Here is a 17,846-nt window from a genome sequence, read left to right on the forward strand (position 1 = left end):
ACTCATGGACCACCCAGAAGTAGTCCATGCAAGCCCTGAAAACCCTTTCCTGAATGTTCCAGTCTGCATCAGACAACCTGGTATCAGCTCCAGGTCTGTTGTGTTGACACTGCTTCTGGTCTCTGGGAAACACTAAGGTCAAGCTTGATGAAAGGCCAGAAAGCCAGGCCAGGGTGGCTGGTCATTCTCAACCCAGACCTCTGTTCCATTTTAGCGTGTCTCCTCCATCAGTCATAAGGACTTTTAGGGTCTTAACATCTCACACTGCTGTGTTAGTCTGTTCTAGATTTGCTATAAGTACCTGAGACTGGGTAATTTATAATGAAAAGAGGTTAAATTGGCTCACAGTTCTGCAGGCTGTACAGGAAGCATGATGTTGCATCTGCTCAGCTTCTGGGGAGGCCTCAAGAAACTCACAGTCATGGTGGAAGGTGAAGTGGGAGCCAGCACTTCACATGGCCTGAGCAAGAGGAAGCGTGAGAGGGGGGAAGTGCTATACACTTTTAAACAACCAGATCTCAGGAGAACTTACTCACTATCACAAAAACATTACCAAGGTGGGTAGTGCTAAAAACCATTCATGAGAAATCTTCCCCCATGATCCAGTGACTTCCCACCAGGCCCCACCTCCAACATTTTACAACTCTCTACATCAGATTTGAGTGGGGACAGAGACCCAAACCATATCAACTGTTTAGTCTTCTGACTAACTGGGGAGAATTTGTCTGGGCTTCTGCAGGGACTGTAAGGTAGTCATGGGCCAGATTAGCACAAGAGCAAAACTTTATATATCTTTGCAGTCAGGAACAGGACACATTGCTGTATTAAGCAAATGGAATCTTCTTCCAGCTAACTCTTTCTTGAAGTGTTTCAAAACTGTCTAGCTCTGAATTTCAGATATTGTACTCTTAGGCTCACAATTTCCGGTTGATTTCTTTTGGCGATTCCCATTTTCTACCTAAACTCCTTATCTTGTCATCTATTTTCTTAAATATATCAGGTATAGTTATTCTAAAGTCTGTAACTCTAGAGCTCAATATTTGGATCTTCTGTGGGCCTGATTACATTAGCTGTTGCCTGATTTTCTGTCTTTGTTTTTACTCATTTGGTCGTATTTCCTGGTGTACCCGGTAGTTTTTATCAAATGTCAGACATGGTGTATACAAATTTTAGAGATGCGTTTTGGCTCTGTATGAGAACTGCCAAACAGGAATGTAATGTGAACCACCCATGTCATTTAAATTTTGTAGTAGCAACATTAAATAAGCATGAATACATAGTTAACTATTTTTAAGAATGTATTTTGTTGTATTTAACCTGGTATACCCAAAGTATTATCATTTGAACAGGTAACCAATATAAAGAGTATTAATGGGACATTTTATGTGTCTTTTTGTACTAAGTCTTGGAAATCCAGTGAGTGTTTTACCCTCATAGCACTTCTCAATTCTGACAAAGCCCCATCCCAAGTTCCCAGTAGCCACATGGCCATCAGCTACCCTGTTGGACAGCACAGCTCTGGATGGTGTTATCTTCCTCTAGGGAGGATTTACTTTTGTTTCCACTAGGCCATTAGGCTTGGGGAAGATCACCTTAAGTCAATCAGAAATTGAGCAGATTTTAAGGATTTATTTCTTATCTGTTCTTACTCCTTACTCTGCCCTTTTAGGGGTAACGAATAAGTGTGCGGGGTGCTTATCAGGAAACTTCTGCCTTACCAAGCCCTAGATTCTGGTGTTTATCTTCTTGGTCCCTTGGACTACGGATGTCTCTGCTTTGCTTCTCTGCATCTCATTGGCTGCCATTTGTAAGTTCACAGCTATCTCAAGGGGAAAAGCAAAGTCAAAAGCAAGCCCAGCATTCTGTGCTCCTTCCTTTTTAGAATCTTGACCTGTCAAGTCCTGGCTCCTTTGATAACTCTATTACACCTTGAAATTATTTATATACACACATACTTGCCAGGTGCTGTGGCTCACGCCTGTAATTCCAGCACTTTGGGAGGCCGAGGTGGGCAGATCACCTGAGGTCAGGAGTTTGAGACCAGCCTGGCTAACATGGTGAAACCTCCATCCCTACCAAAAAATACGAAAATTAGCTGGGCGTGGTGGCACATGCTTGTAGTCCCAGCTACTTGGGAGGCTGAAGTGGAAGGATCGCTTGAATCCGGGAGGCAGAGGTCTCAGTGAGCCAAGATCACGCCACTGCATTCCAGCAAAAAATTGGTTATATACACACAAATACACATCACTATTTTTTTCATGCAGCTTTTCTAGTTGTGCTCAATAAGACAGTTGATTTGTTACAGGCTCTTTTACTATAGCCAGAAGTAGAAGTAAAATAACGTCTTAAATAACTAAAACCAGATTTTCCTCCCCTGTTTGGCAATCAGCACTGTTTCAGCCTTTGAGAGAAAACTTATTTCTTTACTTCTGACTCAGCACACCAAAATCTCTGGGGAAGAAGATTATCTCCCCAGTTCTAAGGACTGGCAAATTGAGGTATCGTAAGGTTGTGCTTCGCAAGAGTCAGGCCCAGGATCCTCCAGGCTTCTCCCTGCACCGTCCTACCAGCCTGCATGGCAGGGAGGTTTGCTGACCTGGTATTTGTACTGGGAGCTCCTGAATACCCCTCTGTGCAGGCACAGGCACTCCATATTCTATATGAAGTGGTAGCAGTGGCCATCATTCCAGGCAAGCTTACAGTTTCACAGAGATCAGAGGCACATTCAAAGGACACTCATTTCTTATGCAGCATTTACTAAGATATTGTCTTATACCAGACCTGGGCTAGGGCCTTGTGTCAGCAGCAGAATGCCATCATTCACAGCCCTGCTGTGGGGGAGCACGTCTCCTGGGGCACATCCTGGTTTGGTATGAAGGCCCTATCTGGGACATAGACACAGAATGCTGTGGACACATGAAAACCCTATGCAGCTGTACACATTCCCACCTGCGTAAGTCTCTAGTTCAGCTTCAGTATTGCTTAGTTATCTCTGGATTGGCAGCTAAGACCTTATAATATTTCAAGTATAAAATATTTAAATAAAACATTTTACCATGTTAGTGAGATAAAATCTTTAGCATTAACAGAAATTTTACTTTTTCACAAAAAATGGAAGTTAACTGAAACTTACTTTTAATACACTACATTTAACCCAATCTGTTTTGCTTCTCAAAAAAGAAATCAACCTGTGTTTTCTTGAAAGAAAAGCAAATTCCATTTTTTTTCTGTTCTGATTATTTAAAAAATAGAAAAAACTCCTAGACATTGCTTACTGCATGAAGAATGCCACAGTTTTAGTTTATCTCCTTTCAGCTTTCTTCCTGTGCCTAGCTTTTATGGAATTGTAATCTGTCATGTGATTTCTGCATGTCATATACATGTAATATATATGTGTAGTATGAAATTTTTTCTCATGTTATTAAAAAGTATATGTATAAATGTATGGCTACAATAAAATATCATTATATGGTTATTTACCCTATTGTTGAATATGTCAACTGTTTCCAATTTTTTTATTATTACAAATATAATACAGGGAATGTCTTTGAACATAAAGGCAGCTCCTCTTATTCCCCCTTCACCCTCGTGCTTTAGAGTATTTCTCTAGGGAAGACCACCAGAAATGGAATTACTGCATCAAAGCAATGGAATATTTATATCCTCTTTCACTTAATTTTAAGCCTCAGATTTACTCCTCAATGGGAAGTCACTTCCCGCCAAATCTCAAATCCAAGACAGGAATTAGGTGGCTTCTCTCAGCCGAGACGTAATGCCTGTCCCAAGATGAGGAGACCTAGAGGAAGGCAGTAAAGTGGGGCAAATCTTTGAAGGTGTTTGAGGGGTTGGTTGTGGATGGAAAGGAGATCCTGATTGCAAAGCCAAGGATAATAGTACAAGCCAAAGGAAAGCCTATTTAATGAGATTGGCCATGCACTTGCAGGAAAACCTTTTGGGAAAAAAGCACAGCAAAGTTTGCGGGACCACCTCCCTCTGCAATGGCTATGTTGATGGGGGCCATTGCTGATACGGTGTGGGTGTTGGATTTTGGGAACCGAATCCTATTTTAGATGCATTGTGAGCTGAATCTTATTTTAGATTGACTCATGTAAGGAACCCCGTGGTGACTCTATAAATCAGAAAGTTCGTTTGCATTGCAAATCGCCCTTTCCTAAGTAATCTTCAGCTCCTTAATTTTACAAATTGTATATTGGAAATCTTTTATTTCTGTATATTGGTTGTTGCAAAGTACACTTGGAGGACACTTGGGGCCCATTTCAACCATGGAGTTTGGGGGTCTTGTTGCAGGAAAGTTCTTCTAGTCAATCCTTCCCTGGGGTTTGAGGACGGTCTGTCCTCCATCTCTGGTGGACAGCTGATGGCATTTGCCTTCCAGGTTAAGCCCCAGTGAGAAAGTCACTGCCAGGACCTGCAAATTGAAGGAGAAATGGACCTCAAAAGCTTCAGAGGAGACTGAAATGTGTTGGCTGATTAGAAGGTAGAAGGTCAGAGAGACTAGAGAAAACTCAAGGCGTGAGCTGAGCCTTGGGCTCTCATTACGGAGGGGAGGCTGAAGTTTCAGAAGGAAATTTTGATCATCAGAAGTGCCTGTAGGAGGTCCTCGACTCTAGCAACAGATTAGATCCCACTGAGAAAGGAGAGACTGTTGTGCTGCAGACTGGTTTTCCAGATGGGTTTCAGGAGATGATGCAAAGGCTTTGTCTGAGGGTGAGATGGATGAGTCAATCAGTGCCTTCTTTGAGTGGATCAAATATCAGTAGACTTGGATCTCTTTGTCCTGAGCACCTGAGTGAAAGAGGCTGTGTGGGGGGTGAGAGCCCAGCTCCCTGAGGGACACAACTGAGGTGTCTGTCTAACAATGGCCTCAGCACTGAGGCTTTCTCTTATCCTTTTATGTCAACTCCCAAAGCCATGGAGCTGAGCCTTAGAAACATTGTTCAAAAGTCATATCATAAGTTATGACCTTTCTTGAAGTATTTATAATGACTGATTCGATTTCATAAGTAAAGCCAGATTTGCATAAATTAATAAAATATTTCACTGGGTAGCATCCTTTCTCAAGTTATTGGGGATCCTGTGGTGGGGGGACGGGTGCTTCTTCTCTTGCTGGGTTCATGAATCTAACATTTCCACTGGGACTGTGTCCTCCATCCCAGCCTTGGCTGCTGAAAACTGTGCTAAAATGTCACTGAACTTTGCAAGTTACTGAATTTGCTGGGGTATTACTTAAATCTCCAAACCTAATTGGAGGTGGATGTGAGAGAAACACTCTAAGACCCACACTCGACTTGGGAAGATTGGGAAAGCGTCCCATGATGTCACGTCCCTGCTGGGGCTTGGTGGAAAATTTATACAAGTATCACTAATTATTTAACAATCACCTTGTCCTAAACTTTTATACCATTTATACAGTGTTTAATTTACATTGATTTCTTCATTTTACATGTAGTAATTAATTTTGTCTTACTGACAGATGATTCTCAATGACTGATTTCAAGACACATTCCGGACAGGTACTTTTTAACCCTTCGTTTTGCTTCAAAAAGCCTTATTCTACTCTGGGGTTCTGCCAGCTATCGCAAAGCAATTTCTGGAGGGGGGGTCTTGGGGGACCAACCTGTGTGGAAGCAGGGAGGTGGGAGGTGAGTTTTCATGTAGATTGTATGTTCACTTAGGGTAGCTTTGGGTGGAAGATTGGGAGTTGGGTTGGGGAGGTGGTGCTTAAATCTCCCCCAGTTAACCCTTTTCTCCTCTTAGTGAATATTGCTTTAGGCCATGCTTGAGTGAACTCCAGGATATTAGAAAAAATTTTCTTTGCTTTAGAAAGCAAAGTAGAAATTCCCAAATTCAATTTGAATAAAAAATCGGGGGGAAGTGATAGAATGAACCAAATTGAAAGACAAACATTTTTTGTTATTGATGTCACGTTTCGATCTCTGTTACATGTGTTGTAAATGTCATCTGTCCGAAGGTGAGAGCTTCAGAGACAAGTGTTTAAAATGGCAGTGGAGCCACAGATAACAAGTGAGCTCTATGGTTTAACTTTACTTGTTCAAGAAGTGCTTGTCCACTTCAGTTGTCCCTGGGAGATGTTGGAAGAGGGATCTGCAGTCAAAACAGAGTGGGGTGCATTTTGATCTGCTAAGCTTAGCTGTTTCTCTTTATATATATATTTGTAAAAATTTCCTCCTTCCTTTCATTCTTACTTTGTAATCTCTAAGTATGAATTCATAACTATTTGGTTTAAAGTATGTACATCTCCACAGTTAAAATGGAGAGAAAGCCTATAGTGGACATTTCTTTTTTTTTTAATTATACTTTAAGTTTTAGGGTACATGTGCACAACATGCAGGTTAGTTACATATGTATACATGTGCCATGTTGGTGTGCTGCACCCAGTAACTCGTCATTTAACATTAGGTATATCTCCAAATGCTATCCCTCCCACCTCCCCCCACCCCACAACAGGCCTCGGTGTGTGATGTTCCCCTTCCTGTGTCCATGTGTTCTCATTGTTCAATTCCCACCTGTGAGTGAGAACATGCGGTGTTTGGTTTTTTTGTCCTTGCGATAGTTTGCTGAGAATGATGGTTTCCAGCTTTATCCATGTCCCTACAAAGGACATGAACTCATCATTTTTTATGGCTACACAGTATTCCATGGTGTATATGTGCCACATTTTCTTAATCCAGTCTTTCATTTGTTGGACATTTGGGTTGGTTCCAAGTCTTTGCTATTGTGAATAGTGCCACAATAAACATACATGTGCATGTGTCTTTATAGCAGCACGATTTATAATCCTTTGGGTATATACCCAGTAATGGGATGGCTGGGTCAAATGGTATTTCTAGTTCTAGATCCCTGAGGAATTGCCACACTGACTTCCACAATGGTTGAACTAGTTTACGGTCCCACCAACAGTGTAAAAGTGTTCCTATTTCTCCACATCCTCTCCAGCACCTGTTGTTTCCTGACTTTTTAGTGATCGTCATTCTAACTGGTGTGAGATGGTATCTCATTGTGGTTTTGATTTGCATTTCTCTGATGGCCAGTGATGATGAGCACTTTTTCATGTGTCTTTTGGCTGCATAAATGTCTTCTTTTGAGAAGTGTCTGTTCGTATCCTTTGCCCACTTTGTGATGGGGTTGTTTGTTTTTTTCTTGTAAATTTGTTTGAGTTCATTGTAGATTCTGGATATTAGCCCTTTGTCAGATGAGTAGGTTGCAAAAATTTTCTCCCATTCTGTAGGTTGCCTGTTCACTGTGATGGTAGTTTCTTTTGCTGTGCAGAAGCTCTTTAGTTTAATTAGATCCCATTTGTCCATTTTGGCTTTTGTTGCCATTGCTTTTGGTGGCATTTCATTAAAAATTTTTTTTGGGGGGGAATCAATGCCTTGGTGCCTTAGCATCACAGGATATGACTATTATTCGCACACTCCTGTTATTATTAATGAGGAGGACATGTATCCTTCATTTTGCAACTTTTCAGCCTCAGTGACCTTTTAAATATGGAAACTGTTGAAGTCACATTTTAATATTAATGAATGATGTAAAAGGTAAATGAAGTTCAAATTATTCTAATACCCGCATGTTAGGATCTGTGTCTATATCCATATCTTCTCCATAGGCTTGTCATAACTTTATAAGTGGCAAAGGGATTTGAGTGCGAAGCCCCACAGATGAGGGCCATCTGCTAGTGGCTGCAGTCCACTTAGTGGATGGCACCACCCTGCAGCAGGGAGCTTCCCATCTAGACACGTATGTTCTGATGCTTTCGGTCATTATTCTGACCTAGACATTCACCAAGAATGAAGAAACATTCGTTTGGCGAGCAACATGTCTGCATTTTGGGAAAGTTCGCCATGCCGTTGCCCAACCTGGCTTCTTGCTGGATAAGCTTTGGGTTGGAGCCCTGAGGACAGCAGGTCTCAGATCTAGTCATCGTCTTCTCCAGCCTCCTGCTACTGCATTCTGTAGCTCTGTCACCCAGTGCGAGAGTTTGGCCTCTTTGGGGATTCCTGCCATTATTTTTTCAGAGAAGGTATTCAGCTCTGGTTTGGCTTGTAGCAACAAAGGTCTTTTTGTGTCTCACGATTCCTCTCCCCTCTGCCCCTTCTTTCATCCCTGTGGCATCTATTATTACCGTAATGTGACTAAGGGGGCCTTTCCCCCGTCATGTGACTCCCCAACTGTCCTGGTGGAAAATAGTATGTTCTCTTTTCCTTTACTTCCATCATTTCCACCTAAGCACAGCATAGCAGCCTCTGGGGAAAGAAGCATGAGCCCGCGCACACATGTTCACGACTGTGTGTACACGTGTCTAGGAGCATGAATGTGCACAATGTGTGTTTAGGCAGGAGTGCATCTTTGCAAGGTGTGAAGTTGTGCTCATGAATGTCCCTATGTAATGTGTGAATGTGTGCATGTGCAGGCGTGTGCGTGCTTCTGCGTGAAGCCGTCAGTGTGTACATGTGGATGTGTGACTTTGCCGATCAGTGGGCACAGCTGTCGATCATGCACTGTCCAGACCACAGTGCTTTAGTTCCTTCTAGACATTTTCTCCATCTTTATTTGTGTTAATTACTCAAATGGCAATTAGTGGCTCTGCCCCCATTTGGTCACAGTCTCGTAATATTTGAGGGATGGTCATGTATTCATCAGATTTCAATAAATCCTTTCCAATATTATTGCCCTTGTTGTATCAACTGGTGCCTGCCCTTCGACGTTACACCTGCAGGAGAATTCAACCACATTTGGGTGCATTTCTGAAGCAAGGCCATTGATGTTCTATGTTTAAAAAAATTAATTAAAAAAACTCAGATCTCGGGAAATTCCAGCAGTCAGTCTCCTTTTTTTATCCTAATCTCTTCATAGTAATGCTCACAAGTACCCTTGGTCCAGACAATTCTTCATTCATTCTCCACCCCCCACCACACTCACACCCAAACTCCCCACCGCTGGAGATTAGTCCTTTGTGAATCAGTGCACAAAAGCTTTCTTAAAGTCCCAGTAAATTATACCCCTGGTTTCCCTCTTGAATTCCTTTTTGTTACTTTTTCAAAATATTCTATTAGTTTTGTTACGTATGATCTCCCTTTTGTGAATCCATGCTGAATATCTTTAATTAAATCATAACTTTCCCTATTTTGTCCCTGATTAGTGTTTCCAATATCTTCCCCACTGCTCAAGTCAAGCTTACTGGTGTTTAATTTCTTTGATCTCCCTTAGAGTCGTTATTAAATATAGGTGTTGCATAAGGGCTCTTGGCCACTGGTGCTTCTCCCGTTTCCCTGGGTGTTTTTAAAAGGTATTTGCTAACCGTTCCCCTGTTTCCTTGCCTCCTCTTGCACAAATTCTAAGATGGTTCCCATCTGCTCCTGGAGTTATCAGTCCTTAGACACTCCAATTTCTTTCTCACCTGTTCTGCTACTAGGCTGATTTCCTTCGGAAATATTTTCCTCTCCCTGGGAAATGCTTGTCTGTTGCTGGCATCTGCTTTCGTCTTCCCTTTATGGACATGAAAGCAAATAATTTATTTTTCATTTTCTCTAGAAGTCGTCATCTCTCCTTCCAATCACCTATGTTCTATGTATGCCTCCTTGTGTTTTTAAAAGAGCATTATAAACCCAGTTCCAGCACCTCCTTGCTAAGACCCCAATTTGGAAGTGGTATTTCCTTTCCAAAGGGTTGATAGCATCACCAACTTTTAATTTGGGGCAGGGAGTGCTAACCCTTTGCTAGCGAAACTGTTTTGGATGTCCTCAGCTGTTCTACAGCAAGCAGCATGAAGTCTTGAGGCTTCCCTGACAACTGGTGCAGGAGGGACCTGGCCCCATCTCCGGGTTTTAGGGAGCTGTAAAGTTTCCCACGTGTCGCTTTGGAAATCTCTCATCTGAAGTCAGCTTCAGCCGGGAAGTTTGCCTTCACTTTTCTTCTGCTCAGTGCTTCCAATTTTCCTCACACCTGAGGGATGCATCGGTTCTCCTATGGCTCGCTCCCATTCAGGCTGTACTGTGGGCTCATCCTCAGATGGAATTTCCTTCCTTTTCTGCCTGTGTTCCCAGGACACAGACCAAAAAGGGCTGCCCCGTGCAGAAGGTGCACACTCACGGGCTTTCAGATGCTCTTAGCTGCAGGTGCCCTGTCAAGGGGCTGGGCCCACAAGAAGCGGTTCCGAGTCCCCAACCTGCGGCCGCGTGGAAGCCTCCTCAGATGGCACTGTTCCTCTCAGCTTGACCTCATTTCCTTTTCCAGTACAACCCAGATCTGCGTGCTGAGACATCACTCTCAGGTAGTAAATTCTACACCAAATCGAAAGGCCAAATCCTTCCTGCAAACCCACAGGCGCTCAACCTACATCACACCAAGGAGCCTGGCCCCGATGGCTATCTCAGGGCCCCTGGGCAGGGGCAGCAGAGGTGTGAGCCCCCACCCCTCCAGCACCAGCTACTGACCTTCTGCAGGAGAGCAACTTCCCCAGATCAAGTGGCAGAAACGACATCAGCCAACGTTTCCACAGAGTATGAGTCATAAATAGTCCTTTTGACATTGTTTCACATCAAAAGGCAAGCAGCCTGTACTGTTCCCCGTCCCTCATCCCTAACACAGAAGTGCCTGAAATTTGCCCACAAACAAGGATTTGAAATTTTAAAAGCTCAATAAAGATAGTCAATAGACACATTCGAGTCAGTTTTTAAAAAGTGTTTTTAACTGGGTCAAATAGCATGTTACTTTGGGAAAAAATAAAGATCATTTAAACTGGTTCTTTCAGCTCACATGTTTTTGAAAACCGATTTCCTGGTGCAGACCTAGTTCGAAATATCATCCAGCAGTGCTGATGATAAACAGGTGGGCCCAGGGTTTCTTCGGAACTTTAGGGAGTTCTTCTTCACTGTTTCTCCGATCACTGTTTCTCCACTGAAAGAGTCTATAGTCCCTTCACTTCAGGGCGATGGGGTAGGATGGCTGGGGTCCTGATTCCATAGTTAACCAGGATCAACCCTGGGTCTTGAGCCACCTTGCTGTATGCCCGACAGCTGCCCCAGACAGGGAGGACAGTCCTCTGTCAGCCTCTGAGCAATGTTCCAGAAGCAATTTATAGATGGACTTGGTGAGCAAAAAGTGAGAGTCACAGGTGCTTCATAATAATTACTTGCACATTTCCAGAATCGGACATTCTGTCATTTAATAGACCTAAAACTAAAAAGCTTTTGTCTGTGAAAGGTGACCAATAGAAACAGCATTTGGATTACATGATATCCCATAACTTAATCATATGGCTCTTAAGAGGGGGACATACACAGCTGTGTCTCACTAATATGCATGCAATATGTGTAAACTGATACGCTTTAATTCTAAACTTGTTTTTAGCAGGAAGAAAAAAGCATTTAGATGAGGAGCATTAAGATTCAATATTAACCATTTTTTCCCCTTTGGGCAAAATTATTCATCACTTGATATTTATTAAAGCAGCATTTTGCTTTAATGTTTTTTTTTTTTTTGCTATTGTGAGAGGCGTCCTGCTACTGATTTTCCAAACATCCTCAAAGTTATGTGGCAAAGTGAAAAAGACAGGAACAGCCAGTAGCCCCTTTGGGGTCACAGGAAAACAATAGACCTGAAAGATACACACTTGTTCTTTTGAAGCACGAGAGTCATCCTAACCCCTAGGACCTAGTGACAGGGGCAAAGTTGGAGTAATTAATTTAGAAGGGGGCTGACTGGTTTTCCACCTCTCCTATTAAACATATTTGATTTGCCTATCCTCTCTGACTTTTTAATTGTTAGTTTATACTGGTTTAATCTGAAATATTTAAGTATATTTGCTTTGATAATCTTAACTTAAAAAAAAAAACTAAGACAAAGGAATTGTAGATTAGAGACTTTATTTTCAGGACAAAATGATACGGGTAAGTGAACATCAACTGACCAGAAATTATTTGCTTCTGTCTGTTAGACACGTAATGGAGTCATTTAACTAGTCAAATTAGGAGCTGCAGAAATGCACCATGCTTCATTACTGAGTTCGAATGGGCACCATTTTACATTTACGTCAAAAATTATCTCATAGCAAATTAATGTTTTCATTGTGCAGCAAGGCTGAAGCTATGCAGTGTTAGCGGCACCTAGAGGCCATTGTGAAAATACTCCAAAGGGATGATCTGCAAACAAGGACAAAATGATCAATAGATGAGTGGTAGTGGTGACAGCCCTGACCCCGTTTGAAAGTAAGAATAGTCACTGAATCAGATTGGCTGTCTTGATGACCATATGAAGCTCTGAGGGGCCATGACGGTTTTCCTAAACTTGGCCTAGAACTAAATGTGCTGAAAGAGCCCCAAAGATTTCTCTCCTTTTCTTGTTACTCTTTAAGTCCTGAAAATATCTGTTTTTGTTTTGTTTTGTTTTGTTTTCACAGTTTGAGTTTGCTTTTTCTTTTACCTATGGACTTACATTATATCAGAATCTCATATTTTAGCTGATGAGCATTTATGTAAATAAGCAAGGAGAGATATTTTTCCTCCCACATTGTAAATTGGCATCCTTAGAATCTTTCTTTTGTCATTGGTAAAAACTTGCTGTCCGTAGAAAGAGGCAACACATGACACTGTTTCATCTTAAAAAATACTGAACTGGGTAAATCCTCCGTCCAAACAGATGATCAAGGTTGGTTGTTGTCCCAAGAATGTCAATCTCTGCTCAATTTAGCGAGAAATCATTTTAAATGAAATAGCAAAGCCCTCCCCTATGAAAATATGTGTTAAAATGATCTGCAAGTCGTCAGTGACTCTGGGACGTTGGAGCATACTGTCAGAGCAGAAGCAAAGGAGAGAATGGAAGCATATAAATAGCATTGAGAACTCGAGAATATTTCAAGACAATATTGATGTCTAAAATATATGTGAATGACTGCATAATGATTGAGGCAGACATAATTCAAAGTACAGTCAGAATCTGGCCTCCAACTCAGAGCTTTAAATTCTCCAAAAGACATCTGTTTGCTGAGAAAGCCTCACCAACAGCTGCGCCACATAAAGGGGAGAACCCGGGATAAGGTTGGGAGTTGGCAGGTAGGGGAGCCTCACAGGGGTTAGGTGGGGTCCTAGAGGGCGGGCGCCCACCTTCACTCCACAGGTATTGGAAGCGAGGCTCCTTTGGACAAAGGTGAGGGAGGTGCCTGTATTTCCTAGAACCAAGTAGCAAATGTTGCCTGTGTGTTTCATCAGAAAGCGCCCCAGTTTTCAGCATCTCCAAAGTCCCAGTTGGGCACTGCGCCTCTTGGATGCTGACAAGAAGATTTGACGTTACTTCTCTGGTCCTTAACTTTGTTTACCCAGCTGCTACTCTTCCGATACTTAACTCTTTCACCTTGCAGAAAGCAAGGGGTAGGGAGGAAGGGAAGCTCCAGGTGTGATTTTTCAGAACAAAATATAATGCTGTCATTTATTTTAAAAAAAGAGAATAAGCATGAGGAAATTGAATAGCACCCATTTCACGCTTAACTGTGGTTCACAAATGATAGTTTGTAATTAAAATGCTGTCTGCAAACCTATTCTGCAGACCCCAAAAGAAAACTTCCTCAGAATGCTATCAACTCTCCAGTTTCTGTAAAGATGCCGTATTTTCAGATTTCAAAGAGAGGATCTCCTTTTGAAAATAAAGAATTGTTGGGTATCATATGAGCCTGCTAAGTACAGCATTTTAAACCCACGCTGTGTTGAAAAATTCAAGAATTTGGCAGTGACCTTAAGGCCACAGATAGGATAATGAAAAATGGGGAGATGAGGGCAGTGTCTGAAGGAAATTCTCTTTTGTTCTAACAGAAGCTTTGTGTGTGTGTGGCTTAAGCAAGTGGTTCAATAGAATTTCTTTGAAACAGAAACAAAAATGCTAAGAGCTGGTTACAAGTACTCTGGTCTTCTTTTCTCCTTAAAATGCAGGAAGAATTTTTACCTCTTCTCATGAATCTTGTCTGCTGAAACGTCTCAGTCTTCATGTTATGTTTACCAAGGCCAGGCCGGAGGATCCGATAATTTATAACCATTCCTATTGGGTTTTATGTAATAACTTTGGAACTCATATAAAGTAATGATCCACAAACTCTTTTAATGTTCATTATAAAATATGAAATATTTCTCAGAACCATTGCAATTATGTGACCAGACATAACTGTTTCACACATGAGTAAATACAGGGAGGTTTAACATAACTTTATTATCTTCCTGTCTTTTCTTCTCATTGATGTGATAATACTGTTTTAATATTTTTCTAAAGAAAAGTTAAGTAATTTTAGAATCTCTACTGAGGCCCGCTTTATTGGCTTTTGTAATAGAACTCTCAAATCTAATTGTATTTATGCTCAGACTGACACCACTAAATGTCGTGAATGGAAGGGAAATGCCCCCCAAAGCTGTGTATTCTGTAATTATCGATAGATGTGTCTCTGCTGACGAGGCCTGGGGATCTGGGGAGAGTCGGGGAAGTAAAGCTGAGATGGCAGCAGGCATTTCCGCCGTCATCCTGAGGCCCCCGTGGATGCAGAGAGGTGCTTTTCTAAGGAGTGAATGAGCCCCGTCGTTCTGTAGGACTCACCAGGAAACTTTTCCCCCTTTACTGTGTGTGCTGTGTCTGCCTCTTCTGGGTCTGGAATCAGTAGCATGCAACTTCTAGTTTCGCAGAAGGCCGATCTCCGAAGGGAATTTTCCTGGGCTTCCTGTCCTAGTGATCCGAGCTGAGTGGCATTTTTCTGGTTGCTTGACCTTCACCTGGGGCGTGGGCTTGGGGTCACCCCTGGTGGCTGTAAAGTCTCCTGCAGCGATGGAAGCCAGAGAGGGATTATTCTGGAAACCCACTTCTTACTTCCCGTGTGGGCAGTGGAAGCTGTAACACCAAGGCGGGGAACCCAGTGACAGTGCTGCGTCCACTCTCGATGCCCTATCAGAATCCAGGATTCTCCCAGGACTGAATGGCAACTATTTCTAGCCTAGCAAGGTTGGGTGGAAACGATTAAACATGAGGGAAGGTGCTGTTATGTGGGCATTTCCAAGTCCTGGAGAGGAGAGAGGGTTTCACCATGCTCTTTCTTTCTTGTTTTTAGACAAAGTGTTTCTCAAAGTCTCATGTGCAACCAGATCCCCATGGATCTTGCTATGATGCCGATTCTGACTCAGTAGTTCTGGGGAGGACCCTCTATTCTGCACTTCAGCTCCGGGGTCATGGCTGTGCTGCTGATCCAGGGACCACACATTAGCTCTGGGTGTAGCATCTGTCTTCTCACTGCACATCTGCTTTCAGGGAGACAAGCAGACACAGGGCATGGAAGGTTAGGTGGGGCCCTCTGAGAGGCCTATGAGGACAATGAAAACTTGAAGAGTGGCCTGACTGCTGGAGCCAGCTCACAGTTGTGTTTTGTTTGACTTGTGCGATATTACACTTTTGCTTTCAATTGGTTGCACACAGTTTAAAAATGAAAGATTTTTAAATTTACAAATCCAGGCTTTTAGGTTCTCTTGAAAAACTAGAATGTCCGGGACAAGAGACAGAAGAGAGGTGAGAGTCACTCCCTTAGGAGCAGGTGATGGAAGAGAGGTGAGAGTCACTCCCTTAGGTAGGTGTGGCTCTTCCCTTCTCCTCCAAGGGGTCCTGCCCAGCCTGCCTTGCTCATAACACAAGACTTTGCAGACAGGGAAGTTAGACCCCAGGAAAAGAGGGCCACTTCCCTGGCACACACAGGGCGTTTGCAGTGGTAGAGGCTGCATGCCCCCCTGCTGCTGGCTGTTGTCTGGAGTTCGCAGGAATGGAGAACTCTTGCCCCATCAGAACCCAGGATTCACCTGCGTACTTTAGCTCTGCCTTCTGGCAAGTGCCATCTTCCTCTTTGAGGAGCTGTTCCTTAGCTCTCTAGTTCTCACAAGCAAGCCACTAGAGAGGGTGCAATTCCCAGCTAATTAAAGGTCTTGAGATCCTCCCCTCCCTGTCGCCGATGCTCCTTTGAAAGGAGAGGACTGTGTGAGAAGTCTCCCTGGCTGCTACCTGGCAGCAGGTGTGAGCCAAGGGCTGGTGCCCAGGCTGCGTGGGGCCCAGTGGGGAGGGAGCCTGACCTTCACCTAGGTACATCCAGCAGGTGTGACTGCCAGGCATAGTAGTCACCCAGTTCCTAGGTGGGCAGTATTGGGGATCGTCACAAAATCTGGAATGTTCGTTAGTGCATGCAATCATCTGATCATCTTCTCACTTGGCCCTCTTTACTCCTCACCACCCCTCTTATTCACCCTATCCCCAGTCTCTCCTGGAAACTGGTGGGTTGTGTTGGAGTCAGATGTGGCAAAACACAGCCTAAGTCAGCATTTGTTGTTCCTAAAGCGAAAGAACTGTGGAATGCTTGTATTCAAAGGTTTCTCCATGACTGCAACTGGTTGAGTGATGAAATAAAGGCGAAACCAAAAAGACCTTTCTGCTTCCCTGGGTGGTGGCTATCTAGGGCTTTAGTTCTTTTAACCGGGTGATTGTTGCTGTAATGGGTCTCAGTGCTATTGGGGCGCTGACTGAGGCTTGTTTTTTTTCTGCATGAAGACCAGGAACCCAGTGCCCCCGAAGGCTGGTGGCCTAGGTAAATTTGAGGGCTGGCCTTGAGGAAGGCTCTGCTGAGCTCTACACTTCAGCTGTGTCTGCCACCCTCCCCCCCAAACACCCCCATGCTGGGCAAAGCCACTGTGCTTACAGCATTGACTTTCTTTATCCCCAAGCAGCATTCAGGGCTAAATTTTCAGAAGTTTTTATTTCTGAATGCTGGTTAAAGGCAGAATCTTCTGCTGCCAAATTTCTCAAGCTGTCACCTGCACAGTGAACAAGTGAGGAGTGGCCTGAGGCATCTGGCTGTGCTCCTACAATGAAGCACTCTGTTCTTAGGGACTTTAGTACTGGGTACATTTAGGGAGTTAGGAGGACTCACAGGACACTCAGATTGACAGCTCTCAGCATTTGACTGCTGGTTGAATAAATCTCACACGAGTTAAAATTTATACATGTTCTCCCATTTACAAGATGGAGCAAAATCAGCACTTAATGGGTCTTGTAGAGTATTGCAATGACAGACTGCATAGGGGTAGCCAGGTGACTGCAAGAGCTTCCTGCTGTCTTCGTCATCTTCTCAGATAGCTTTGCTCATTTCTGTTTGTGAACATGAATAAAAGAATCTATTACATATTGCATTCAGAGAAAATGGTATGTGGTACCCAACTGTGGCCACATGCAAGGGGAATGCCATACTGAGAACCCAGCATGCTGATTGGTACAGGGAGCTGGAAGTCACTGAATGAGGAAGGGCTGGAGAAACTGAGGGAGAACTCAGCCCTCGCTTCAAAGGAGTTTGCCATCAACTCAGAGAAATGGAGCTAAACCATGCAAGCCACATTGCTACCCAAGACATGGGTGGGAAGGGAATGAGGCTGGGGAATAGGGCAGAATTGAGCTGGGCCTGCAAAGATGGGAGGGTTTGGCTAAAACCTAGGATTTTACAGATTTATCCAAGGGAGGAATCTAGCAATGATCTCCTTTTGCTCTTTAGTGTCTTTTCCTCTGACTGGTTAAAGATTCCCTGTTCATGTTGGCTTGGTGGCTTACACCTGTAATCCCAGTGCTTTGGGAGGCTGAGGTGGGAGGATCGCTTGAGCCTAGGAGTTCGAGACTAGCCTGGGCAACATAATGGGACCCTGTCTCTACAGAAAATGTAAAAATTAGCTGTGCATGGTGATGCACACCTGTAGTCCCAGCTACCCGGGAGGCTGCAGTTGGAGGATCACTTAGGCCCAGGAGTTTGAGGCTGC

General features: G+C 43.3%; 1 protein-coding gene across 13 annotated transcripts in view; it reads left to right on the forward strand.

Annotated features, from left to right (window-relative positions):
- The window catches only part of ZNF536 (zinc finger protein 536), a 493,271-nt gene that overhangs the window by 418,831 nt on the left and 56,594 nt on the right, over positions 1-17,846 (forward strand). Inside the window, exon 7 of one of the 13 annotated variants that reach the window (XM_058424656.1) lies at positions 5,495-5,534. The exons of the other annotated variants lie outside the window; for them this stretch is intronic. Within the exon in view, the coding sequence (XP_058280639.1) occupies positions 5,495-5,508 (14 nt within the window). The 3' untranslated portion in view covers positions 5,509-5,534. The remainder of the gene's footprint in view (positions 1-5,494; positions 5,535-17,846) is intronic. 13 annotated transcript variants of the gene reach the window in all.

The sequence above is a fragment of the Hylobates moloch genome, unplaced genomic scaffold, assembly GCF_009828535.3.
Source record: "Hylobates moloch isolate HMO894 unplaced genomic scaffold, HMol_V3 SCAFFOLD_12, whole genome shotgun sequence".
Lineage (NCBI taxonomy): Eukaryota > Metazoa > Chordata > Mammalia > Primates > Hylobatidae > Hylobates > Hylobates moloch.